Raw genomic sequence first — 27,361 nt, 5'->3', positions numbered from 1 at the left:
AGGTACCTGCGTCATTCCTGTGCATCAGCATCAGTCGATTTTCCATCAACTACGTCAGTAAGCTACACCTCCTAAGCCCCGCCTAAAACCATCCTCTCTGACCACTATCAACCCCTCTGTGTTGCTCCTCGCAGAACCCCAGACGAGCAAAGCACTTACGGTAATGTAAATAACTAGAGAGCTATTTTAAGGTCATCAGTGGACAGGGACAAAGACATAACGGCAAACAATTGGAATTTCAGTCACATTTTCATTTTGTCTGCTGCATCGCTGGCTGAAGGTCTGTAAAATCTTTGAGCAGATCCAGATTCAGTGCCCCAGTTATACTAAAATAATAATGATGTTAATAATACTAATAATACATATATCTGGATTTTGTTGACATTGCTCTTAGATCAGAAACAATCATGGCTTGTACCATAAAATGAGTTGATAGAATGGCCAAAACTAATTATTTGCATTACTGACCAATCTGTCAATTATTTTAATGTTAATCAGCTGTTTAGTTGGCAATACATATGTTTTAATTTTTATATACCAAGGTGATGACTTTCATCCAATTAGCCACCCAAAATATATTTGTCAATAAGTAAAAAAAAAAAAAAACCTCAGAAAAAATGACCAAATTATTATATTTAAAGCTAAGCATTTTATCCTTACTGAATTGCTTTAATAATGAACAGATTATCAAAAGCTATTATTTTCCTGTTAATCAGCATATTCGTTTAGACTGAAGCAAAAAAAAAAAAAAAAAAAAAAAAGACTTAAAGAGTCCCTGGCAAATCACAGTGCTCTTCAGACTTATGGCAATAAAATAAACTATAGTTCGTGTTCTGCATATAGTGAAACTAGAAATTAAGACAGTTCTATTGAAATATCACAGATGACATAAAACAGCACCACTGTTCTCAAAAAGTCCCTTTGCATGATGTGGAACACATATTTTATATTGCTAAAAAAAAAAACTGAAATGTATATATTATTTTGAAAAAGCATTCTTTTTTATTGTTTCATCTTTTCTGACACCAAAAATAAACATCTGGACAGCATAGCTGCACCTTATATGGATAGTTTTAACCAGCATAATTAGTATATGTATATATTATTTTTGATACAACTACAAACACACATCACAGAGAAAATCTGTGCACAGCTGTTTACGACAAATTAAAGTATAGAATTCTATGTCAGGACCTGCCACCACATTTCTTCTCCAAGTTCCTGTTCAAAAATGTCCACAAAGTGCAGTAGAAGTACACAATGAGACATGTAAAGGTTACATTCATGTTCAAGTCTTCACAAGTATCTCACCTTATAACTTTCATTAAGGCAGTTGATTATGAAAACAGATTGCACATGTAATTTACACTGATGCTTATGATGATGTTCATTTCTACACCCAACAGCACAGACAATACACACATTAACTACTATTTGTATATTTTTTACTGAGATTGAAGCGTGGTTTCTGTTTTGATTGACAGTCTTAATAGTGCAGCGGATAACTGAAAAAAATGCTTCAAATGGTGATGCAAGCACCAAATTTGGCACACATACTCCTTAGATGTTACTCTTTTAAAAATGCCGGGTACCCACGTGAACTTTTAAAGTATTACACAGGGGTCAAAATTTAAAAATGCTCCAATCATATTGAAAGGTATTCCATATTATTTGTCTGATCATAAAGATTCCAAAAAGGTATAGTTTGGACTATCTGTGAATGAATGGTCTGGAGTTATGGGGTAAAAACAGCAAGAACAGTGAGAAAGGTCAATTTCAGTTTGTACAGGGGTCAAATGTTAAAGTTGCTCCAATTTTGGTAAAACATTTCACGTTGCACAATAAATTTTATCATGAGTGCATATTATTTAAATATAACGCAATGCTAAAATAATGGTCATACGTATGGCTGTTGGCCGGATGAGCATGGGCTTCTTTCTGTGGCCCTGTAACAGATTGCCATCCTGTCCTGGTTGTACCCCGCCTCGCGCTCTATGACTGCTGGGATGGGATAGGCTCCAGCCCCCCGCGACCCTTAATTGGACTAAGCGGTTGAAGATGAGTGTGTGTGTTTATATATATATATATAAATACATATATACACTTTGGACTGGGATACCAGTTAAACAATATATATAGGGTGTCTCAAAAAATGCACCCAAAAGTATTTTGACAGCACAGAACAACCAATCAATATTATCAGACATTTTCTGCATGACCATGTGGCCGAAGCATGTAATTTTTCTCCACAATACACAGTTTTTAGTTCAGTCTTTCCTTTTTGATGTTTTAACCCTTTATCTTTTACACCACATGACCAGTGTAACTTCCTCATCTGAAGTTTCCTGAAGCCCCCGTCACACATAGCAAGAATGTGCAGGAACCAGGCCGAAACGGCAAATATTATCATCATTAGAGGCAGCCGGGAGGGAAAGAGGCGTGGATGGCAAACACAGGAACGGAGTGGAAGGCAGCGCTGTGTTTCTCACGTGCACGTGCGCGTGTGAGTGGGGTGCACACGTGGGGCTGAAATTATCACTCAGCTGTGTGTCTGTGTGTGTTCGTATAAAGACTGCATGAGCCAATAAGCGTGCGCGCGCACCACTGGACACCGCTACTGAAAGTTAGCTGGCAGTGGGCCAAGCAGTCACACTATGCGTCAGATGGAACTTTTTGAGCAAACTTTAATTTCTTTTTTCTTTTTTGCTCACTTCAGGAGCACAACACAACTCTGTACATCGTTATGTCGGTTGGATTGTCATATGGGATTTAATTTTTTCATGGTTATTTGCAGCACACAGCAGCCTGGTGAGAGTCTTTTCACCACAGGCTGTGGTTTGGGTCCTGTGCACTCTGCGCTGTCCTGGTTCCATGCTGGAGGTGAGGCTCAAATTTAATAATGACACGGCCTGGCGATACAGTTACACATCACACCTCCTACAGAGTTTAGATGGTGATCAGGTAATTATATGCACATTACAGCGGTGAGATCTGTTCAGCTCCGTGTCTGATGTGCGCTATGACACATTATTGCGCCTGAGACCACAGAGAGGTGCAGCGGCACATAGTACTTTCAGTTTGTTTGTTCACATTCACTGTATGTGCTGAATGTGTGCCAAATTCGCTTGGGACTCCAGCAAGGACGGTCGCATTCCTCCCCTCTCCTCTCGTCCTTTCTGTTCTCTATCTCTGCTCCAACCTTCAAAGTCCCAGCTTCACCAGACTGTGAATTCTTCAAACTAAGATTTGGATTAACTATGGAATTGATCAGCTGGTCTCTCAACGCTTTTGACAGCATTTTTTTCTACAAGGAAATCAGGGTTGAGGGACCCTGCGTGCCCTGATGGAACCTACCCAGTGGGCTATGCTCTCGATGCCTGAGAGAGACGGAGTGTGACATGCTTGGCTCCACTCTCTGTGGAAGACGTTGAGGATTTATTTTTATTTACTTTATGGTGGGAGGTTTGATGCTGATTGGTTTGTGCGTTGACCTGACCCACAGGAATATTAGCAAGACGGCTGCTTCCAGAATCTTGTCCCCTCATAAGTCCATCATGATTAATGAGTTGGGCAATGCTGAGTAATCTCAGACTGTGTAAACTCTTGAACTCAAAAGCAAAATGGAGACCATCTTGAAGCAAATACGCTGTATTGCAAAGGAATGTGCTGCTGAGGACCGGAGAATATTCTTCAGAAATTTGGACTTGAGACAGTCAGAGGTGCAGTAAATGGAATTCTGTATCTCTCTGCCTAACATCAACATGGCGGCCTAATCGGCTCCTCAAGGCCAAATACCCTGCTCTTTCCCAGAAAGATCTACGGCCTTGGTGAAGGAATTCGGCTTCCCCTTCTCATCTATCTACTCCCCCCCCAGCCTGCTGTTGCCTAACAACATCAGACTTTACACACACAGACAGAAACTGACAGAAACATAACTCATCTGCACACGACACGTCTCCCTCCTTCCATCCCTGTTACCCCCCCCATGTCTCTCCACCCCTCCTCACCCTGGCTTCCTCTCTGCCACCTTGAAGGCAGCGCTGTTTTTACTGCTGCAGCCTTCAATCCCCCAAGCTGGGCGGCGCTGGCCCCTCCTGCTGCAGCCTTCACCCACTTTACCTCAATTTGGATGACGGACTGCTTCAAGTTTAGTGCACATAAACAATGTCAAATGTATATGTGTTGTCTTTAATTCTGGCGTGTGCCATTATTACGGTAAACAAGTAATAATTGTGGATTAATTGCTGTATCTTGTCTGAGGTAATTGGCGTGTAAACGTAATTTCACTGTTGTTGCACTCGTGTAATGACAATGACAATAAATTTCATCTCATCTCACAAACATGTCATTACTTGTCAACATTTCTTTTGCCCTCTCTGGCCGGGGTCCAGTGAGGGTGTACATCCCACAACATGTCGACAGGCTTTGCTGTGACTGATCAATCTCAGAGCTCAATCAACCACGATCAGATCATTTCAGATGCTGTTTTGATGCCACCAGAATATATAGACTGCAATCAGATGATGCAAAAACTGCATATAGACAGCCGAGCGAATTGGACCAAATATGTAGATGATCACAGACTACTGTCCATTGGTCTTCGTACCACAAGTCAATATTTCCCGACTGTGGCCAGATGTGTCATTCTGATGCAATTCGGCCTCAATCGGAATATGTGTGATGGGGGTATAAGCAACAAGTCAGCTGTATCCAGTTTTCCAGAAAACTACTTAGCAAATTAAATTCTCCTTGCCATTTGCTGGGGAGTTAGTTTGCTCTGAGACTGAATTTTGTATGGAAAGAGATGCAAGTCAGCCCTTAGGATGCGTTGCACAGAATTCAAGGATTTTTTTCCTTGAATTATGGTCAACTGCGGCATTTTTCCTGGACATTAATGTCTTGCAGAACAAACTTTAGGGTTCCTGAAATGAGAAAAACATCATTATTTCCCAGTAAAACCATTTCCTGCTATTCATCTTTCAGAGTACTTTTGGGTACATCTTTTGAGACACCCGAAATATATACTTATACATTTACTGTTATTTACAGTAATTATTAAGATCCTATTGTCTTACTTACAATTTGTAGATGTTCAATAAAGCCCCTCAATCAATCAATCAATCATCAACAATATTACTGTTAATGAGCTTTTGAGAAAAGCGGAAGTTAGATTTGAGTTAGCGGAAGTTAGCGCACCTGCTGACATGCACAAAATGTCATTTAAATCACTCTAGAGGTGTTGTCAGTTTACAAAAGCAGTGTTTTCAGTTTTAGAAGTGTTTATTTCTTGCTAGCTTTTACATAATACATGACAAAGAGGCTATATTTACACACAAACAAAACAGAGTTTGCAACTAGCTACCAGCCTATGATGTCGCCACGTTAATGTCCGCTAAATGTCTCGTAAATTACTTCAGAGGTGTTATTAGGATCTAAAAACAGCGTTTTCAGTTTTAGAAGTGTTTATTTCTTGCTAACGTTTATATGAGAAACAGACAGACCTGCTACTGCCATCACAGTGCAGCTCTATCTTCAACTCAAAAACAAAAAAATGGCTAGATTGAAACAGAATGTGACTTTTAACCTCTCAAAATAGGTCAAAGTTAGCCATCTTTGAACTTGTCCAAAATAGGTCAAGGTTATCCATCTTTGAACTTGTCCATGGTCTGTGTCTCAAGAATGTTCCCTGTGAATTTGAAGACTGGCATATGGATGGATGGACAGACGCAAACTCTTTGCAATACCCGATATTTTAAGGGCGTCTAGTGTCTTATTACTCAAGCTTACAGAGTCACAAGTTGTCCTGGAGTCTCCTGTTGCACCACATTTACAGTTTGTTATTTGTCATTATCATGGGAGGAGTCAGGGCTGGACTCCTCCTCCTCTTCCTCAACTGTTTCTGTAGGCAGCGTGTTGCGGCGCGTAAAAGCTGCCGCCAAAGTAACGCTCAGTCGTGGTTTGACAGACACCATCTCAGATAGTCCAATGTTGTTGCCCCAATTAACAAGCGTCGTCTTATCCATAATCTCTCTGCTGTGCTTGGAGACCACTGCGTCAAAAAAGTCGTACTTGGGTGACAGCTTGCCGCTCTCAAACAGGTACTTGGCTAGGTAGGAAAAAGCAACATTTCCCAGAAAGGAGGCAAGCATTGAGGCGGACTTGAAAGGAAATTTTTGGATGACAACTTCCTCCATTTCTCCAGTTATCTGGTGCTCTCGCAGTTCAGTGGTCCAGCCGGGGTAATAAATGAATGGTGGCAGCTGCAGGTAGGGCTCTCCTCCACCAATACGCAACACCAAGCCAAAACCGTAGCCAGCCACTGAGCCATACGTGTTAGTGCCTTTGACAAAGAGAACACTGAGCAACTGGGGGAAGATGATGACGTAAACCAAGTCTGAACTCAGGTACCAAAGGCCATAAACGGTGCCAGTTACCAACGCCATCACTGTGGCGAGCCCACCAAACACGAAGATAGTGATACGCATCACCCACACAATCTCTCGGTCTGATGCCTGAGGAGACAGAGATGGCTGGATTGTAACTGATTGTAGAACACCATTTGATAAGGCCCACAAAAAACACACAAGACCCACTGACCGACTGTCGAAACGCCAGCTGGTAGATGTTCCTCGCAAACATGGAGCTCGCTGACAGGATAGACGAGTCTGCAGAGGACATAACTGCTGCTGAAACCGCACCCAAGCCAAAAAATGAAACAAATGGTGGACAAAGGTGTTGGAGGACTATGGGTAGAATCTTGTCTGCTTCATACTTGTCTTCAGGGGAAATGGCACCATATGAGGTCTGGTTCCAGTCTGGACAGGTTTAACAAAAGTAACATTAAAAAAAAGGCATAAGAAGTTGTTAAATGAAGAGTTAATTTTCAAAAATGGAATATGCAGACAGACAAACACAATCACACCTACGGTCAATTTAAAGCTTCCACTTCACCCAACTTGCATGCCTTTGGAAGTGGAAAGCAGCTGGAGCACCCAGAGGGAACCCACATGAACACAGGGAGAACATATTTCCACACAGAAGGCCCATGCAGGAAGTAATCCAATTACCTTCTTGCTGTGAAGCAACAGTGCGAACTACTACGCCACGGTGCCACCAGGTATTAACATACTTTGTAGAAATACAGTAAGATTATGTTAATATTGGCAATATGACATTTTATTTTATTTTTAGAGTGGTTCCTATTGCGTGACAGCACAGTGATGCAAACAGTAAGTCTTGCTTGTCTCCCAAGCAAAATATCCCAGGTTCAAGGCTTCCCAAGGCCCATTCACATTAAACAGCTGTAGTTGTAAAAAGAAAGACCAGATCAACACCTAGATCTCATGCTAAGCTCCTGTGGCGGCTCAGAGCAAATGGGAATCAATGTACAATAAGTAACAACTGCCTTTTACATTGTACAGAAATAATTACATTAGAGATACCAGCAGTCATGGAGCGTGAGGTGGGGCACACCCTGGACAGGACAACAGTCTGCCGCAGGGCCACACATAGACAAACACATTCACACCCACTGAGAATTTAAGTATCCAATCCACCTAACCTGTGTGTCTTTGGATATGGGAGGAAGCCAGTGCACCCAGAGAGAACCCACACAAACACGGGGAGAACACGGAAGCTCCACACAGAAAGGTCACAGGTGGGAATCGAACCCATGACCTTCTTGCTGTGAGGCAACATTGCTAACCACTAAGCTGCTGTGCTGCCACATAAAATATCATTGCAAAATAAAGCAGCAAAAATTCCTGTGCAAGTTTCACTTTTCAATGGTACCTAATGATTATTATCACGTTGGATGAACTGAAGCTGACAGAGTTGTTCATCAGATAAAAATCTGGAGTTCACACCTCTAATTTGGTCCCTCACCACCCTTTAATGTAATATTTATACAGGCAGCACAGTTATTAAACAGGCTGCTTCTTCATTATGGATGAGGTGAACCAGCTGCTATTTACCAGTGACTCTCAGATCTAAAGGCAGCACAGGCCCTTCGTGAGCTACCTCGAAAACAAATCCACACCTCATCCTCACACTCACGTGTCAGCGCTCTCACCTGTGGAGGCCCCGATGGCTCCGATGAGAACGGACGGCACAGCCATGACAAGACAGCCGAAAGCAGCCAGGAAGGACAGGACCTGTGCGTAGGTAGCCGAGGAGGCGGACAGAACTCTCTGGAAATACACTTGCCAAGGAACCCCTCCAAGTATCTGTTGCACAATTAACCAATCAAAAACAGACTAACAACTAAAGCCAACATGAAAGGAAACCATGCTGCAGGCAAACCACTTGTATGATGTAGCTACATCATTTCATGGAGGAAGAAAACTTTTTACAAACCCTGTCTACTGTGGGCACTGAGGAAGGGTGTAATTGTTTAAATTGTTTGCCCATCCACCAACATATTCTTAAAAAGCTCAGACAATATAATGCAGAACTACAGTGGATTTGGTATAAAATATGCACTGCATTGACTTTTAAAGACAGCATTTGCATTAATGGTCCCCAATATTGCAGTAACCTGAGCAACAGGAGCTTGACTACAACTGAAACTTTCAGCAATAAGTTGTGTACAATTTTTTTTACAGTAGATTACTTTCCTGATTGTTGAAGATTATTTCCAGTACAAGAAAAGCATTTGATAAGCAGATTATTTTATTTTATTTTTGTGACAGACTCATAAAAACCTGATGAAGAATGGTTTTAAATTTGACTTTATCATGTTTGTGATCATGTAACAACCTAAAAAAGTATGTATTTTAAATGTCTGCGTATGTTATTGTTTTATTTTATTAGATTTTACACATATTTTAATAATCATGTAAGTATGTGTAATAAAATTAGTTTTTAAAGCCATAATTCTCATCTTCTGGGTCTTTTTAAAATTTATTTAAAATGTTGGTGTTTTAAATGTCATATTATAATGATGTTGTACAGCACTTTGTAACAGTTGTTTGGAAAGTATTAACATAACTTATTTATTTGCTAACTTATTTTGGCAGGACTGAACTCCAGCTTGTTTTGTCACCATTTAATATAATGTCAACATAAATAAATAAAATACAGAAACAAAACAATGTGGCAGATTCAGTCTGTAGTAGGGAGGGGAAAACATACTTGATGTATGGCCTTCTCAGTTTGGCCTTTTAAAAAAATTGTATAATTTGTAAAAAATTGTCTCTTAATAGACATATAGCTTCCAAACACACAATAAATTAATCCACATTCATACAGAGACCTGCTATGAAGACAAAGTCAAGTACTGTTTGTAAGTATGATCCTGAATTAAGTTTGAGCTTTAAAAATTCCAGTCAACAATTTGGAATCTGGCACAACAACAAAACTGCTTAAATATGTCACAATTTAAACCACAAATCAGGTGACGCTCAGATGGTTCTAAAATCTGCTTTTCATTTGTTTGAATTTGACCAAGTTATTCGTCAAGCTTTTGATTTCCTTACTTTTTTGTTCACAAAATAATAAAATAAAGAATTGAGACACTGTACACAACAAGTAACCAGCATTAGCAAAATGAGTGTTTATTATTTGGTGTAATTTATTTAAACAACTAGCTGGGGTACCCAGCGCTGCCCGGGTTAACCTGTTTTAAACATAAGCCAAATGCCAATCATTTTAATTAAAACAATTGCCCAACATTTGTTTTTGTAATGCTGATGTCTTATAAACATATTAGTTAATGGGCTAAAGTTTGTCCAGCAGAACTATAAGAGGTGGACTCCCCAAACTAAGTGGAAATACTTGGTTAAAAGACAAACACATTTGAAGTCCTTCATGCAGACTTTGTTTTGCAATCAAATTTATAACAAAATTACACACAAAAGGTAGGTAACAGTAAATGTGAATCTCAATGAATCAAAACTGAAGTAGTGGTGTATTTCACTGTTTTTACATTGCAATTTTATAAACATAAAATGAATGTATTCAGACAGGAAGGCAAAATGTGTTGTACAGGGCAGTCAGGTGCTTAACAGTTGAGAACATAAAGTAGCTGAAGGAAGGGACTAAATAAACAGAGATGGCCAACACATATACAGGGCTGGAAATTTGAATCTGCCTGGTCATACCCACGGCCTCAGCCTAAGCCTAAGAGTGTGCTGTGGCTGTGCTGTGCTGAGTGTGCTATAGAAAGGGATTAAATAAACAGAGATGGCCAACACATATACAGGGCTGGAAATTTGAATCTGCCTGCTCATACCCACAGCCGGCTATTTTGGGGGTAATTTTCAGTTCAGCTTTTTAAAAAATGGTACCAGTTTGTTTCCCATGTCATGATTCAGAATATATATAGTTTTTAAGGCTACATATTATAGTTTGGGAGTTTATTGCACATGGTGCAACACTGTATGGACTTACATAAATGGCTGTTTTAGGGGTTTTATATATATATATATATATATATATATATATATACATATTATAGTTTGGGAGTTTCTCCCGGACAGACAGACAGACAGACAGACAGACAGACGTAGCCCTTTATGTATATAGATTAATTATTCGTAGACAAAGTGTCTGATATTGATAGTAGTTTTGCACTGAACAGCTGAAAAGCTTTAAAATTTGTGAAACTATTTATGTAGATTAAGTAAAGTATCTTCTGGAAAGTTAGACATGAGCTGAGTGTGGTTATTACTGTACCAGGAGGCAAAAATTATCAATCCATTGCCAGGTGTCATTCTTTTGGACACTGCCTCTCCAGGGAGCCTGGTGCACTCGTTTCACTGCCGTCACAGAGATGTCAGACACCGCCGGGTTCATCAGAGCAAATGGTACACTGATCCACTGTAACAACCACACAAAACACAAACTCACTGTATTGACTCAAAGGGTCACATTTGGTAAAAACAATATCACATTTCAGCTACAGTTTGCCAGCAGATACTACATGGCAGACACAAACCTGGATTTTTTTCCACCTTTTCTTCTAACAAAGTCAGTCTCTGCTGCACTACACCATGAGGCTGTGAATGATGGTGTAACAGGAGGATTGCACTATGCACAGCTCAGTCAGACAGCTGAAATTTAAGCATATTTAATGCAGGAGCAGAATGTAGTCGTCAGAGCTCTGACCAAGTCCCTCCCTGAATATGCTTGCCATGATATTGGGAAGTGATAATTCATCACATTTCCCCAAGTCAGAGCCCACAAGTGGGTGCTGATATAGATGCAGCAATGGCAGCATGTGATCAGCAGAGGGGAAGCTGGGAAGTGTACGTCTTACATAGCCCACCCAATGTGGAGGAAGTGTTTAGTGGATCATATAGACATTACTAGGAAATATGTGGAGTGAGGCATTACAGTGTACATGGAGTAAGCAGCTTAAAGTGCATATCACAAGTTAATAAAATGTCAAATGAGCTGAATATTCTAAATAAATAATGAATTATGAAAACATTGATGTCCATCCATCCATCCATTTTCTTCCGCTTTATCCGGAGTTGGGTCGCGGGGGCAGCAGCTCAAGCAAAGCCGCCCAGACCTCCCGATCCACACACACCTCCCCTAGCTCCTCTGGGGGAACTCCAAGGCGTTCCCAGGCCAGCCAAGAGATGTAGTTCCTCCAGCGTGTCCTGGGTCTTCCCCTGGGCCTCCTTCCAATGGGACGCGCCCGGAACACCTCTCCAGCGAGGTGTCCAGGGGGCATCCGGAAAAGATGCCCGAGCCACCTCAACTGACTCCTTTCGATGTGGAGGAGCAGCGGCTCAACTCCGAGCTCCTCCCAAGTGACCAAGCTCCTCACCCTATCTCTAAGGGAGCGCCCAGCCACCCTGTGGAGGAAACTCATCTCGGCCGCTTGTACTCGCGATCTCGTTCTTTCGGTCATGAGCCAAATCTCATGACCATAGGTGAGGATCGGAACGTAGATCTATCGGTAAATCAAGAGATTTGCCCCCTACTCAGCTCTCTCTTCACCACGACGGTCCGATACAGCGACCGCATCACTGCAGATGCTGCACCGATCCGTCTATCGATCTCATGCTCCATCCGTCCCTCACTTGTGAACAAGACCCTGAGATACTTAAACTCCTCCACTTGAGGCAAGGACACTCCACCGACCTGAAGAGGCCAAAGCACCTTTTTCCGGTCAAGAACCATGGCCTCGGATTTGGAGGTGCTGATTCTCATCCCGGACGCTTCACATTCAGCTGCAAACCGCCCCAGTGCACGCTGAAGGTCCTGATTTGACGAAGCCAACAGAACCACATTGTCCGCAAACAGCAGAGACGAGATTCTGTGGTTCCCAAACCAGACCCCCTTAACATCCTGGCTGCGCCTAGAAATTCTGTCCATAAAAATAATGAACAGAAGCGGTGACAAAGGGCAGCCCTGGCGGAGGCCAACGTGCACTGGAAACAGGTTTGACTTACTACCGGCAATGCGAACCAAGCTCCTGCTGCGGTCGTACAGGGACCGGATAGCCCTTAGCAAAGGACCTCAGACTCCGTACTCCCGGAGCACCCCCCCACAGGGTGCCCCGAGGGATACGGCAAACACCTTCTCCACATCCACAAAACACATGTAGACTGGTTGGGCGAACTCCCATGAACCCTCGAGCACCCGATGGAGCATGTAGAGCTGGTCCAGTGTGCCGCGACCAGGACGAAAACCACACTGCTCCTCCTGGAATAGACCTTACCGGGGAGGCTGAGGAGTGTGATCCCCCTATAGTTGGAACACACCCTCCGGTCCCCCTTCTTAAACAGAGGGACCACCACCCCGTCTGCCAATCCAGAGGCACTGTCCCAGATCGCCACGCGATGTTGCAGAGGTGTGTCAGGCCGACCGATAATCCTCCTCCATGGCCTCCCCAAACTCCTCTCAGACCCGAGTTTTTGCCTCTGTGACCGTACGGGCTGCGGCACGCTTGGCCTGCCGGTACCTGTCAGCTGCCTCCGGGGTCCCACCTTTTTGTGGTGCCCCTAAACCTTTTTGTGGTGAAACTAAACCATAAATAAGGGGAAATTAGCTTGATTTCACCTGCCTCTGATAATCGCTCAGAAATATGAATTTTGGTGACATCATCTCAGGGCACGGGCCAAAAAATGAAAAGGGGGAAAAGATCATTTTTTACAGTGTGAAATCAGTGTGTTTTGTGGACTTTTACAGCAAATACATGTGTTTTGCAAGGATGGAGTCACACAACTATTGTTGTTTATTAGGTGGACAAATTTTCCAAAGATAATTTTTGAGAAGGAATGTGAGTTTTTTTCTTTTTTTTTTTTTTTCAGGAGTCCCTCTGGGACAGAGCAGAAGTGAAGATGACCACAACATGATAATGGTCTTCAAAAAACAGATCTAACCACACATATTATGCTTTCCCTTTGCAAACTCTAACAAAGTGTGTTTCCTCTTCCGAAAGCGCTGAACCAGCCCTGTTTGTGGTTTGTGCAGTGGTGTTGCACTAAACTAAGCTAATGCTACACACGGGACGCTGACGAGTCTGGCTGACGAACCCAGTTCTGTGATTACGAGTAGGACAGACGTACAAGGAGTGATCACTGTTAACAGGAGAACCAATCAGCTTCCAGACATTTTGTGTTATTGGCTAAGATGAGCTAAACCAATAGAAGACGGCTGTAAAGGAGAAAACACAGCGCCACACTGTGGAGTTCTGCATGACTCTGTGTGTGAACACAACAGGAATGAAATCAGACACCACTTTCACGGTATGTGACCGTTATTATTCAGTCTTCTTGAGACGTATGCAATTTTTTTTTTTCTAAATACACCATGGAGGAGACAGACAAATGTTGATTGCAAAATACAAGGATTTGATTTGAAAACCAAATTGAAGTGATATTAAAAGCATATTAAGGTCAAATTACATTTGGAGACAAAAAACAGCCCAGACTGACTGTGTGTACAGGTGTAGGTCATGAAGTGGACTGTAGCTGAACACAGGTGGAGTGACCTTTAGGCAGCACCTGAGGTTACGTCAGTGTTATGGCTAAAATAGCTCTGAATCTGTGTGCATTTTCAGACACTCTATGGCTAATTTTATTTTTATCAGCTTCATCAGGACTTGTGCAAGTGAAAGAGTTAGAAGTAGTGATTCATAATCTATATATATATATATATATATATATATATATAGTATTGATCAGCTTCCCGTCTTGACTCCACACCATTTTAAGCATTTTTCTTTATTTGCCTGTCACATGGCTGGAAGCTGCTCACCATCTCACCATGTCACTTAGGTCCTTCAAGCATTTTTACAGTAAAATGGTTGTGGGGAGCATTAGCATGGTTAAATCCTTCAGCTTCTGGGGGGCTTTGCCACCACATGTACCTTTCTGTTAACTAAAACTTAAGGCATGTGTAGTGTGAACAGTGGTGGGCACAGTTCTGATAACCGATAATTATCGAAGATAATGTTTTTGTTATCAGATTATCTTTTCAGATAACTTTGAAACTATTATCGAGCTAATTATCTTCCGATAAATTTTTGTCCGATAATTTTTAGACCGCTAACGTGGCAAACAAAGCTAAACAGCTACAAACTCTTAGAAAATTTAAAATCAGTTGAGCACCTACCTGTTAAATGTTTTGTAGCAGAAGTGCAGTTCTATCCTCTGCAAAAAGAGGAGAGCTGCTTCTAGAAGAAACCGCTCTATCCTCTCCAGGCAAAGGAGAACTGGTCACGGTCTCTCTCTCTCTCTCTCTCACACACACACACACACACACACACACACACACACACACACACACACACACACACACACACACACACACACACACACACACACACACACACACACACACACACACACACACACACACACACACACACACACACACACACACAACTCACTTCTTTTAACCCTATAGTGATACGTGGCCAATAGTCATCCAGAGGCATACATTTTTAACTTATGGTTCAAATTTTAACCAAACTTATTTCAGACAAGTTATTTAAATTAACATCACATCTGAAGTTTTATAAAGTGAAAATATCAGATATGTTGTGTTTTAGTTTTAAGTTTAGTTTAGTTTTTAGTTTTAAAGTAATGCACTAATTTTTAAGGTTTAGTGTGGACATGCTGTGTCCAGGTGCATTATGGGTAAAGGATAATCTCAGTACATTCACGACATGAAAAATGCATTTGAGACACTCTCATCAGGCTCCATGGACAACAGCATTAAACTCTAGTGCCTAAAACTCTCGTGAATCAATCAATCAATTTTTTTATATAGCGCCAAATCACAACAAACAGTTGCCCCAAGGCGCTTTATATTGTAAGGCAAGGCCATACAATAATTATGTAAAACCCCAACGGTCAAAACGACCCCCTGTGAGCAAGCACTTGGCTACAGTGGGAAGGAAAAACTCCCTTTTAACAGGAAGAAACCTCCAGCAGAACCAGGCTCAGAGAGGGGCAGTCTTCTGCTGGGACTGGTTGGGGCTGAGGGAGAGAACCAGGAACAAGACATGCTGTGGAGGGGAGCAGAGATCGATCACTAATGATTAAATGCAGAGTGGTGCATACAGAGCAAAAAGAGAAAGAAACAATGCATCATGGGAACCCCCCAGCAGTCTACGTCTATAGCAGCATAAGTAAGGGATGGTTCAGGGTCACCTGATCCAGCCCTAACTATAAGCTTTAGCAAAAAGGAAAGTTTTAAGCCTAATCTTAAAAGTAGAGAGGGTGTCTGTCTCCCTGATCTGAATTGGGAGCTGGTTCCACAGGAGAGGAGCCTGAAAGCTGAAGGCTCTGCCTCCCATTCTACTCTTACAAACCCTAGGAACTACAAGTAAGCCTGCAGTCTGAGAGCGAAGCGCTCTATTGGGGTGATATGGTACTACGAGGTCCCTAAGATAAGATGGGACCTGATTATTCAAAACCTTATAAGTAAGAAGAAGAATTTTAAATTCTATTCTAGAATTAACAGGAAGCCAATGAAGAGAGGCCAATATGGGTGAGATATGCTCTCTCCTTCTAGTCCCCGTCAGTACTCTAGCTGCAGCATTTTGAATTAACTGAAGGCTTTTTAGGGAACTTTTAGGACAACATGATAATAATGAATTACAATAGTCCAGCCTAGAGGAAATAAATGCATGAATTAGTTTTTCAGCATCACTCTGAGACAAGACCTTTCTGATTTTAGAGATATTGCGTAAATGCAAAAAAGCAGTCCTACATATTTGTTTAATATGCGCTTTGAATGACATATCCTGATCAAAAATGACTCCAAGATTTCTCACAGTATTACTAGAGCTCAGGGTAATGCCATCCAGAGTAAGGATCTGGTTAGACACCATGTTTCTAAGATTTGTGGGGCCAAGTACAATAACTTCAGTTTTATCTGAGTTTAAAAGCAGGAAATTAGAGGTCATCCATGTCTTTATGTCTGTAAGACAATCCTGCAGTTTAGCTAATTGGTGTGTGTCCTCTGGCTTCATGGATAGATAAAGCTGGGTATCATCTGCGTAACAATGAAAATTTAAGCAATACCGTCTAATAATACTGCCTAAGGGAAGCATGTATAAAGTGACTAAAATTGGTCCTAGCACAGAACCTTGTGGAACTCCATAATTAAATTTAGTCTGTGAAGAAGATTCCCCATTTACATGAACAAATTGTAATCTATTAGACAAATATGATTCAAACCACCGCAGCGCAGTGCCTTTAATACCTATGGCATGCTCTAATCTCTGTAATAAAATTTTATGGTCAACAGTATCAAAAGCAGCACTGAGGTCTAACAGAACAAGCACAGAGATGAGTCCACTGTCCGAGGCCATAAGAAGATCATTTGTAACCTTCACTAATGCTGTTTCTGTACTATGATGAATTCTAAAACCTGACTGAAACTCTTCAAATAGACCATTCCTCTGCAGATGATCAGTTAGCTGTTTTACAACTACCCTTTCAAGAATTTTTGAGAGAAAAGGAAGGTTGGAGATTGGCCTATAATTAGCTAAGATAGCTGGGTCAAGTGATGGCTTTTTAAGTAATGGTTTAATTACTGCCACCTTAAAAGCCTGTGGTACATAGCCAACTAACAAAGATAGATTGATCATATTTAAGATCGAAGCATTAAATAATGGTAGGGCTTCCTTGAGCAGCCTGGTAGGAATGGGGTCTAATAAACATGTTGATGGTTTGGATGAAGTAACTAATGAAAATAACTCAGACAGAACAATCGGAGAGAAAGAGTCTAACCAAATACCGGCATCACTGAAAGCAGCCAAAGATAACGATACGTCTTTGGGATGGTTATGAGTAATTTTTTCTCTAATAGTTAAAATTTTGTTAGCAAAGAAAGTCATGAAGTCATTACTAGTTAAAGTTAATGGAATACTCAGCTCAATAGAGCTCTGACTCTTTGTCAGCCTGGCTACAGTGCTGAAAAGAAACCTGGGGTTGTTCTTATTTTCTTCAATTAGTGATGAGTAGAAATATGTCCTAGCTTTACGGAGGGCTTTTTTATAGAGCAACAGACTCTTTTTCCAGGCTAAGTGAAGATCTTCTAAATTAGTGAGACGCCATTTCCTCTCCAACTTACGGGTTATCTGCTTTAAGCTACGAGTTTGTGAGTTATACCACGGAGTCAGGCACTTCTGATTTAAAGCTCTCTTTTTCAGAGGAGCTACAGCATCCAAAGTTGTCTTCAATGAGGATGTAAAACTATTGACGAGATACTCTATCTCACTTACAGAGTTTAGGTAGCTACTCTGCACTGTGTTGGTATATGGCATTAGAGAACATAAAGAAGGAATCATATCCTTAAACCTAGTTACAGCGCTTTCTGAAAGACTTCTAGTGTAATGAAACTTATTCCCCACTGCTGGGTAGTCCATCAGAGTAAATGTAAATGTTATTAAGAAATGATCAGACAGAAGGGAGTTTTCAGGGAATACTGTTAAGTCTTCTATTTCCATACCATAAGTCAGAACAAGATCTCAGATATGATTAAAGTGGTGGGTGGACTCATTTACTTTTTGAGCAAAGCCAATAGAGTCTAATAATAGATTAAATGCAGTGTTGAGGCTGTCATTCTCAGCATCTGTGTGGATGTTAAAATCGCCCACTATAATCATCTTATCTGAGCTAAGCACTAAGTCAGACAAAAGGTCTGAAAATTCACAGAGAAACTCACAGTAACGACCAGGTGGACGATAGATAATAACAAATAAAACTGTTTTTTGGGACTTCCAATTTGGATGGACAAGACTAAGACTCAAGCTTTCAAATGAATTAAAGCTCTGTCTGGGTTTTTGATTAATTAATAAGCTGGAATGGAAGATTGCTGCTAATCCTCCGCCCTGGCCCATGCTACAAGCATTCTGACAGTTAGTGTGACTCGGGGGTGTTGACTCATTTAAACTAACATATTCATCCTGCTGTAACCAGGTTTCTGTAAGGCAGAATAAATCAATATGTTGATCAATTATTATATCATTTACCAACAGGGACTTAGAAGAGAGAGACCTAATGTTTAATAGACCACATTTAACTGTTTTAGTCTGTGGTGCAGTTGAAGGTGCTATATTATTTTTTCTTTTTGAATTTTTATGCTTAAATAGATTTTTGCTGGTTATTGGTAGTCTGGGAGCAGGCACCGTCTCTACGGGGATGGGGTAATGAGGGGATGGCAGGGGGAGAGAAGCTGCAGAGAGGTGTGTAAGACTACAACTCTGCTTCCTGGTCCCAACCCTGGATAGTCACAGTTTGGAGGATTTAAGAAAATTGGCCAGATTTCTAGAAATGAGAGCTGCTCCATCCAAAGTGGGATGGATGCCGTCTCTCCTAACAAGACCAGGTTTTCCCCAGAAGCTTTGCCAATTATCTATGAAGCCCACCTCATTTTTTGGACACCACTCAGACAGCCAGCAATTCAAGGAGAACATGCGGCTAAACATGTCACTCCCGGTCTGATTGGGGAGGGGCCCAGAGAAAACTACAGAGTCCGACATTGTTTTTGCAAAGTTACACACCGATTTAATGTTAATTTTAGTGACCTCCGATTGTCGTAACCGGGTGTCATTACTGCCGACGTGAATTACAATCTTACCAAATTTACGCTTAGCTTTAGCCAGCAGTTTCAAATTTCCTTCAATGTCGCCTGCTCTGGCCCCCGGAAGACAATTGACTATGGTTGCTGGTGTCGCTAACTTCACATTTCTCAAAACAGAGTCGCCAATAACCAGAGTTTGATCCTCGGCGGGTGTGTCGTCGAGTGGGGAAAAACGGTTAGAGATGTGAACGGGTTGGCGGTGTACACGGGGCTTCTGTTTAGGGCTACGCTTCCTCCTCACAGTCACCCAGTCAGCCTGCTTTCCCGGCTGCTCGGGATCTGCCAGGGGGTAACTAACGGCGGCTAAGCTACCTTGGTCCGCACCGACTACAGGGGCCTGGCTAGCTGTAGAATTTTCCACGGTGCGGAGCCGAGTCTCCAATTCGCCCAGCCTGGCCTCCAAAGCTACGAATAAGCTACACTTATTACAAGTACCGTTACTGCTAAAGGAGGCCGAGGAATAACTAAACATTTCACACCCAGAGCAGAAAAGTGCGGGAGAGACAGGAGAAGCCGCCATGCTAAATCGGCTAAGAGCTAGTAGCTACGCTAAGCTAGCGGATTCCTAAAAACACGCAAAGTGAATAATGTGTAAATAATTTAGAGGTGATTCAGCAGAAGGAGTGCTTTAGTTAAGGCACGTAAAGATTACACTGGGAAACAAATCGTAATCTAGATAACTAGATCAATCTAACTGCGCAGATTAAACAGCTAACAGATACAGCAAAACACCGCTGTGCTCCGGAACAGGAAGTGATACAATACCGCAGTGAGAGCCAACCACCAGAGTTCAAACCATCTGGGTTTATAGATGTTATTGTGTTTGCATTTATTAAATTCCACACATCTTAAATGTAGCAGAGTAGCAGCAGACACAGATTATCTGGAATTTTGTTTTGGCAAGTCTCTACTGCCATCTACTGGCCAGTATTGTTCATGGCAGTATTCAAACTGAAGCTGGGCTGATATTTTCAATCACTGTACTCAGTTCCATACCACAGAACCGCACGGTGTAAAAGTTCAGAGCGCACGATTTATGTTCTCACACACATTGTACGTTCAAAAACCACACGTTGGACTCGTGTTTCCAGAGGCAAAACGTAAACAGAAGCTTTTTTTCAAACTTAATTTACAAAAACTCTCGATGGGAGACATCAAGGTTTTAAAAATAAAACAAACAATTACAAGACAGGTCTGTTGTGTTTGCACAGGCACAGTGCGAGAGGTGGTCGTGAGATGTTAAATGCATCTCGTTACTCCATGTATACTAAACGATGCAGGACGCGCGATTACCTTGAAACCTGGTGCGATCCAAAAAATGCTCGCACCAATGAAAAATCAACTGAAAAAGGGACAAAACTCGCACTGGCACCAGTAGATCATGGCAGTGTTCTGTTTATTTTGACACCGGTTATATCAGAGGGTTATCTAATTACAACTTGGCTTTTTTTTGGGGGGGGGGGGGGGGTTTAAATGCCTTTTTTTTGGCATATTTTACAAAAGCACATTTATCTGGAAACACCAAAACACGACACACCTCACATTAACGTGTTGGTTTACATAACCAATCAGTTTTAGCAGAGGCACATTTTACCCAGAATGCCATCTGTCTGTGTTTGTTACAAAACTTCAGAATTAGTGCATTATTCAACATTAAAAGATATATGTTATATCTTAACTTTGCACAAATGACAGAATTGACATTAATGGAGTTATTCTATCAGTATTCATTTTATTTATACACCAAACCATAACTCAGCACTGCTTTATTTTCCAAGACCTCGACCTGATGGCAGCGTTGCGATTGAGTAGAGAGCTGAGCTTTGTGGCTCCTTTCAGCTTTGTTTGTGCTGGAAGCCATGTAGTAAACTGGAGTTTCCAGGAGGGGCAGGACACTCAAAGACAGAAGCGCTGACTCATTGTTTGGGTCTGTTGTCACTTTTGATGCTACCAGAAGCGATTGTGGTGTTGAAACTCAAAATCAGCTTGTTAGTAGTTGCAAGAGTACCAGAGACAATACTGGAATTTATCGGATACCTGTAACTTCTGATACATTTTTGGGTGGTTTATCGTTTTAACTTTATCAAAGATAACTTTGCAGTTATCTGATTATGTGTTATCGAAGTTCATTTTTTGGTTATCTGTGCCCACCACTGAGAGTGAAGGTATCTGATAAGAGACATTTCTTCAGCCTTCCCTTGCCTGACACAAATGACCCCTGAGTGACACTGCAAAACTCTGATCAATCACACTACAGGATGCGGGACTACTCTGTGTTCCCAGGGTGAAGAAGAAGTCAGCGGGTCAAAGAGCTTTTTCTTATCATGCTCCCACTCTGTGGAACAGTCTTCCTGCGACCGTGAGGCAGTCGGAGTCCGTGATCATTTTTAAGTCAAGACTTAAAACCTGTTTTTATTCTCTTTCTTCTGAATAGTTTTTATTTTTTTATTATCTGTTTTATTCTTTTACTTCTGTTTTTAATTATGTATTTTTAATTTTTTTAATTTTTATTTATTTATTTTAATTTTTATGTTGAACTGTTCTGTGTGAAGCACCTTGAGATGGCTTTTCTGGCGATTTGGTGCTTTATAAGCTGATTAAATTGAAATGAAATTGAAGAAGAAGCACTGTCTTAAACAAACAGTCTCACAGTGGGACATTGTTTCAAGACCTCCAAGTGACCCCTGATCCACGCCACGATGAAAAGACATTCTCTTAGATGAAAGGGACTCTTTGATCATCACAGCCCTGTCATTCTTGGAGATAGAAGGACAATCATTCAGTCAAGACTTTTTGACAACTTGTTTCTTTTTAATTAACTCTGGGTTTATGTTTAAACAGATGCATTCTTCTGACAGTGTAACTTTTAGCCACACTTCACACTGTTCCAATCAGAACACCCTGGTTGGCACAGCGTCCGAAGCACTTCATATTAAAAAGCCTGTTATTTGACAAACGGTCAATGTCTTGATTCTTTCTTTCACAGACAAGCCTGAAAATCCTTCAGCCTCCACACAACTTAATCACAACAAAAGTCAAATAAATTTGATTCAGAGAAATAAATTGGCAGGAAACATGGCCTACAATAAAAAAAAATCTTAATTCTGTTTGTTATTTTCACACTTATGCAAATATTCTGCCTGTGATTTAAACAATATCGCAGATTCTATATCAATTTTGATATTGTCACAGACAATAGCCGACAGAAATCTGAGTGACGTGCTAAGTGGCCAGAGTATCCTTGGCTGTCGGAGGAGTGAGGCCTATTGACGGTTTTAGAGTATCCCAGAATCCTTTGTGCGCTGGGTAGGGAGGCTTGATAATGGCTCAGCTTAATGCTCACTTTAACATTGAAAATGGCATAGACATGCTAACGTGTTAGCATCAGTCCTGTTTTTAAGTTATAAAATACATCTATCAATGTTTCAGAAGACCATAACAGGTCGGTTTAATATAAAAAAGGTAAATATTACTCACAGACATGGTTTTTTGGGGTTTTAGTGGGGAAAAATTAAGATAAAGAGAAACAAAACAAAGAACCAATGAACCACTGCTTCAAGCAGCGCTGCAGAAACACTTGATTACAGACCCGCTGCAGGGTCTGTAAATCAATGTAGAGAAATGATAATTTTCCTGACAAACACTCCCAAAAACAGCGGCCACTCTGAAGGACCGATAAGGGAATTGATAAGCAAAAAGGTTATTGATGTCGGTGGATCAAATCATTTCTTAAGGATACCTGAAAAGAACCAGTTCCCGACACACAACCCTAACAGTAACACGCTTTTTTAAAACTCACATTAAAGACTCATGATTATCTTAGTTAAACACCTAAATACATATTTTGGTTGAACTCACCTCCATAGTGACGCAATGGTGCGAATAAGGCAAATAACGTCATCTCGGCCTCCCCAGCGAGAACGTGATTATGCGCGAGATTTGACACTGTAAAGGCGTCAATTGACTACCACATGCACAACAACTCCTGTTGGCCTCCACATCTCACACACACACATATATATATATATATATATATATATATATATATATATATATATATATATATATATATATATATATATACACAGCGATTGTGCTAGAACAAAAACTTACGTACCAGGCCCACAAAGATGCAAAACAGTTGCACGACGTCCGTGTAGGCCACAGAGTACAGACCTCCAACCAGAGTGTAAAAAATTGCAATGAGTGCAGAGATGATCACTGACATCTTCATGTTGATGTCCACTATGACACTCAGAGTAGCACCTAAAATCATGAACACCACAGTGTCGTATTATATACAACATAACACCAGGTGCTCAAACCCACCTGATTTCATTGCCAATAAGAACTTACCAAGTGCTGATAAGATGGCAGCAGACCAGAAGATCTCACCCATGAGTGCAGGTATGAACAGCAAGCCACCCATTCTTTTCCCGTACAGCTGCTGGAACGGATCCAACATGGTGACATAACCTCGAGAACGCATGGTTTTGGCAAAAAAGAGGCCACCTGAGACACAATACACAGGAATGAGACATCACAGTGCGGAGAACGGATGTCCTCAGAGCCGCAGAGAGCCTTGAAATCCACACCAGAATGACTTATTGCCCACAAAAAGACACACACACACACATATATATATATATATATATATATATATACACACACACACAACAAAAATATAAACGCAACACTTTTGGTTTTGCTCCCATTTCATATGAGATGAACTGAAAGAAACTCTAAAACTTTTTCCACATACACAATATCACCATTTCCCTCAAATATTGTTCACAAACCAGTCTAAATCTGTGATAGTGAACACTTCTCCTTTGCTGAGATAATCCATCCCACCTCACAGGTGTGCCATATCAAGATGCTGATTAGACACCATGATTAGTGCACAGGTGTGCCTTAGACTGCCAACAATAAAAGGCCACTCTGAAAGGTGCAGTTTTATCACACAGCACAATGCCACAGATGTCGCAAGATTTGAGGGAGCGTGCAATTGGCATGCTGACAGCAGGAATGTCAACCGGAGCTGTTGCTCGTGTATTGAGTGTTCATTTCTCTACCATAAGCCATCTCCAAAGGCGTTTCAGAGAATTTGGCAGTACATCCAACCAGCCTCACAACCACAGACCACGTGTAACCACACCAGCCCAGGACCTCCACATCCAGCATGTTCACCTCCAAGATTGTCTGAGACCAGCCACTCGGACAGCTGCTGAAACAATCAGTTTGCATAACCAAAGAATTTCTGCACAAACTGTCAGAAACCGTCTCAGAGAAGCTCATCTGCATGCTCGTCGTCCTCATCGGGGTCTCGACCTGACTCCAGTGTGTCGTTCTAACCGACTTGAGTGGGCAAATGCTCACATTCGCTGGCGTTTGGCACGTTGGAGAGGTGTTCTCTTCACGGATGAATCCCGGTTCACACTGTTCAGGGCAGATGGCAGACAGCGTGTGTGGCGTTATGTGGGTGAGCGGTTTTCTGATGTCAATGTTGTGGATCGAGTGGCCCATGGTGGCGGTGAGATTATGGTATGGGCAGGCGTCTGTTATGGACGAAGAACACGTGCATTTTATTGATGGCATTTTGAATGCACAGAGATACCGTGACGAGATCCTGAGGCCCATTGTTGTGCCATACATCCAAGAACATCACCTCATGTTGCAGCAGGATAATGCACGGCCCCATGTTGCAAGGATCTGTACACAAATCTTGGAAGTTGAAAATGTCCCAGTTCTTGCATGGCCGGCATACTCACCGGACATGTCACCCATTGAGCATGTTTGGGATGCTCTGGACCGGCGTATTCGACAGCGTGTACCAGTTCCTGCCAATATCCAGCAACTTCGCACAGCCATTGAAAAGGAGTGGACCAACATTCCACAGGCCACAATTGACAACCTGATCAACTCTATGTGAAGGAGATGTGTTGCACTGCATGAGGCAAATGGTGGTCACACCAGATACTGACTGGTATCCCCCCCCCCCCAATAAAACTACACCTTTCAGAGTGGCCTTTTATTGTGGGCAGTCTAAGGCACACCTGTGCACTAATCATGGTGTCTAATCAGCATCTTGGTATGGCACACCTGTGAGGTGGGATGGATTATCTCAGCAAAGGAGAAGTGCTCACTATCACAGATTTAGACTGGTTTGTGAACAATATTTGAGGGAAATGGTGATATTGTGTATGTGGAAAAAGTTTTAGATCTTTGAGTTCATCTCATACAAAATGGGAGCAAAACCAAAAGTGTTGCGTTTATATTTTTGTTGAGTGTATATATGTTATACTGTTTCTGGTTTAAAACTGTTTTGTTATCCAGTGTGTCAGTAAAGTGATGATAGCAGGGTATTGATTTCACTTTTGTGTGTGTGTGTGGACAAGATAACTCAAAAATGACGACAAATTTCCTTTAACCTTGGAGGGGATATCACATGGATAGATATCTAGAGGTGAGTAGATTTTAAAGTAGCTTGGTCAAAGGTCAAGGACAGCATGGCCTGAAAATACATTTTTGGGTGGTGGTGGTGGTGGGGTAGAAGAATCTTAACAACCTTGAAGCCAAGACAAATCAAACATGGTGGTAATATTACTTGTATAAATACCTAGAGGTGTTTACATTTTGGAAGTGTCAGGTCAAAGGTCAAGGTCAGGAAAATGTCAGAAAAACACTATTTCTTTTGTATATCTTAACAACTAAGAAACCTAGATTGATAATCTATAGCATATATTGATCAGCAAAATATTTGTGATTGATTGGTATGAATTACTTCATAATGGAGTTACACAGAAGTCATAAACAGAAAGAAAAACACCATTACAGACACTTGTATATGTGCTTGTGCATTTATTTTGTAGTGTGTAGAGTGCACAGAGTATAAATCAGCGCTCGGATGCTTTTTATTTCACACGGCGCGTTGCTTACCCACAGCAAGACTCAAAGCATATCCAAAGGGAGCCTGTGCCCAAGCTAAGCCATAACCAGGTCGATACACATTCTCAGCTGTGCCATTGATGTAGCCTCCTCCAACCCAGGTTGCTGGAAAAATATACCAAATTTCCACTATTAGAGGAGTTGTACTTAAAAAATTCTAGATATGTGAAATACAGTAATAAAAATCATTTTAAAGACTGATCCTTTAAATCTGCACAAGAATAGAAGGTTGGCTCATTTAAAGTTGTTATAGGAGAAAGTGCTACGTTCAAGGACAAGCACTAAAATCGGGATTTGGACCTTAAAAAATTTAAAAATAAATAAAAACCTTTCAAAACGATCATTCAAAGTAAACACTACAAAGGTCACCTGTCATGGTAAATCCGCCGACAAACAATCCAATGTCTCTCCCTCCGACCATGATGGTTTCGCTGCGGTCTGTGCCCTCCGCCACCCCGGAGTGTTTATTTTTCCACGCCGCCCAGATGCCCACGAAGAGGATGAGCAGATAGAAAAGCGCGATGGCCACGATCCCCTCGACGTGGACGGTCATTGTCGCGCCGCTAGGAGCGGGACAGCATGGACACGTGCGTGGCGCACAGAGGAGACGAGTTCACGGTCAGAGACGAGTTGATTTCAGGACTTCGAGAAATCTACTACAGGTGCAGAAAAAAAAAGTTAATACAGTGACCAATGGCGACACGACTTTTGCGCTTATGGGAGAATGATCTCACATAAATGTATCAGCTGAAATCAGTGTATTTTGAATCAAAATAACTTTCAACTGCACACTTGGGTGACTTTTACTTATGTTTTGGACAAGTAAAGTTAACAATTTTTTAAGCAAAGTTTTTATGTTCCCCTTATTAATGCAATGATTTTAAACATTTGCCTTTTTTAAAATTTGCAGTTAGCCCCAAAATGTACACCAGATTACAATTCCTCTTCTACACTCTACGTTTGAGCCATTTCATCTCTCTGCTTGCTGGGACACGTGGGTAAAAGTTACATTTTCCAGTTTCCATCATGCGCCTTCATCCAAATGAACCTCAACCTATGATCTCTACTGCAGTCCGCACTGTTTATTAAAACAGCCTGTCAAAATCCAAACAAAACTGAGCGCTAACTTACCTTCAGTGTTTCTACAGCGATGTGAGGTGGCACAGCCGGAACAGTGCGTAAAACCAGGAGCCGCGTCCTGCTCTGCTCCGCGCCGTGCACAGCAGTTACAAGGTTAGTGCACATCTCCAGGGTGACTTACACGGGCATTTAAGGGGACAAGTGCCGTCAGAGCGCGGACGCGCACGTCATAGAGACTAAAGCAGCACATGCGCTGTAACGCGTCACAGCATCCAGA

The 27,361-nt window shown here is 41.6% G+C and overlaps 1 protein-coding gene and 1 long non-coding RNA gene across 2 annotated transcripts; one reads left to right on the top strand and one right to left on the bottom strand.

Moving 5' to 3' along the window:
• Positions 1-796: 796 nt before the first annotated feature.
• Positions 797-25,420, top strand: LOC117529637. The gene is made up of 3 exons (XR_004566056.1): positions 797-904; positions 9,276-9,279; positions 25,406-25,420. It is a non-coding gene; the product is annotated as an uncharacterized LOC117529637 (long non-coding RNA).
• On the bottom strand, positions 5,670-27,311 carry LOC117529628 (high-affinity choline transporter 1-like). Its single transcript, XM_034192467.1, has 9 exons — positions 27,136-27,311; positions 26,374-26,657; positions 25,996-26,109; positions 23,413-23,568; positions 23,174-23,322; positions 10,675-10,818; positions 8,072-8,225; positions 6,598-6,815; positions 5,670-6,512 (listed from the first exon to the last, which is right to left on the bottom strand). The coding sequence occupies exons 2-9, from the start codon at positions 26,555-26,557 to the stop codon at positions 5,838-5,840; spliced, it is 1,794 nt and encodes a 597-aa protein (XP_034048358.1). The 5' UTR covers positions 26,558-26,657; positions 27,136-27,311; the 3' UTR covers positions 5,670-5,837.
• Positions 27,312-27,361: the final 50 nt, after the last annotated feature.

The sequence above is a fragment of the Thalassophryne amazonica genome, chromosome 2 (genome assembly GCF_902500255.1).
Source record: "Thalassophryne amazonica chromosome 2, fThaAma1.1, whole genome shotgun sequence".
In the NCBI taxonomy this organism is placed as follows: Eukaryota; Metazoa; Chordata; class Actinopteri; order Batrachoidiformes; family Batrachoididae; genus Thalassophryne; species Thalassophryne amazonica.
This window is presented reverse-complemented; position numbering and strand designations above follow the sequence as displayed.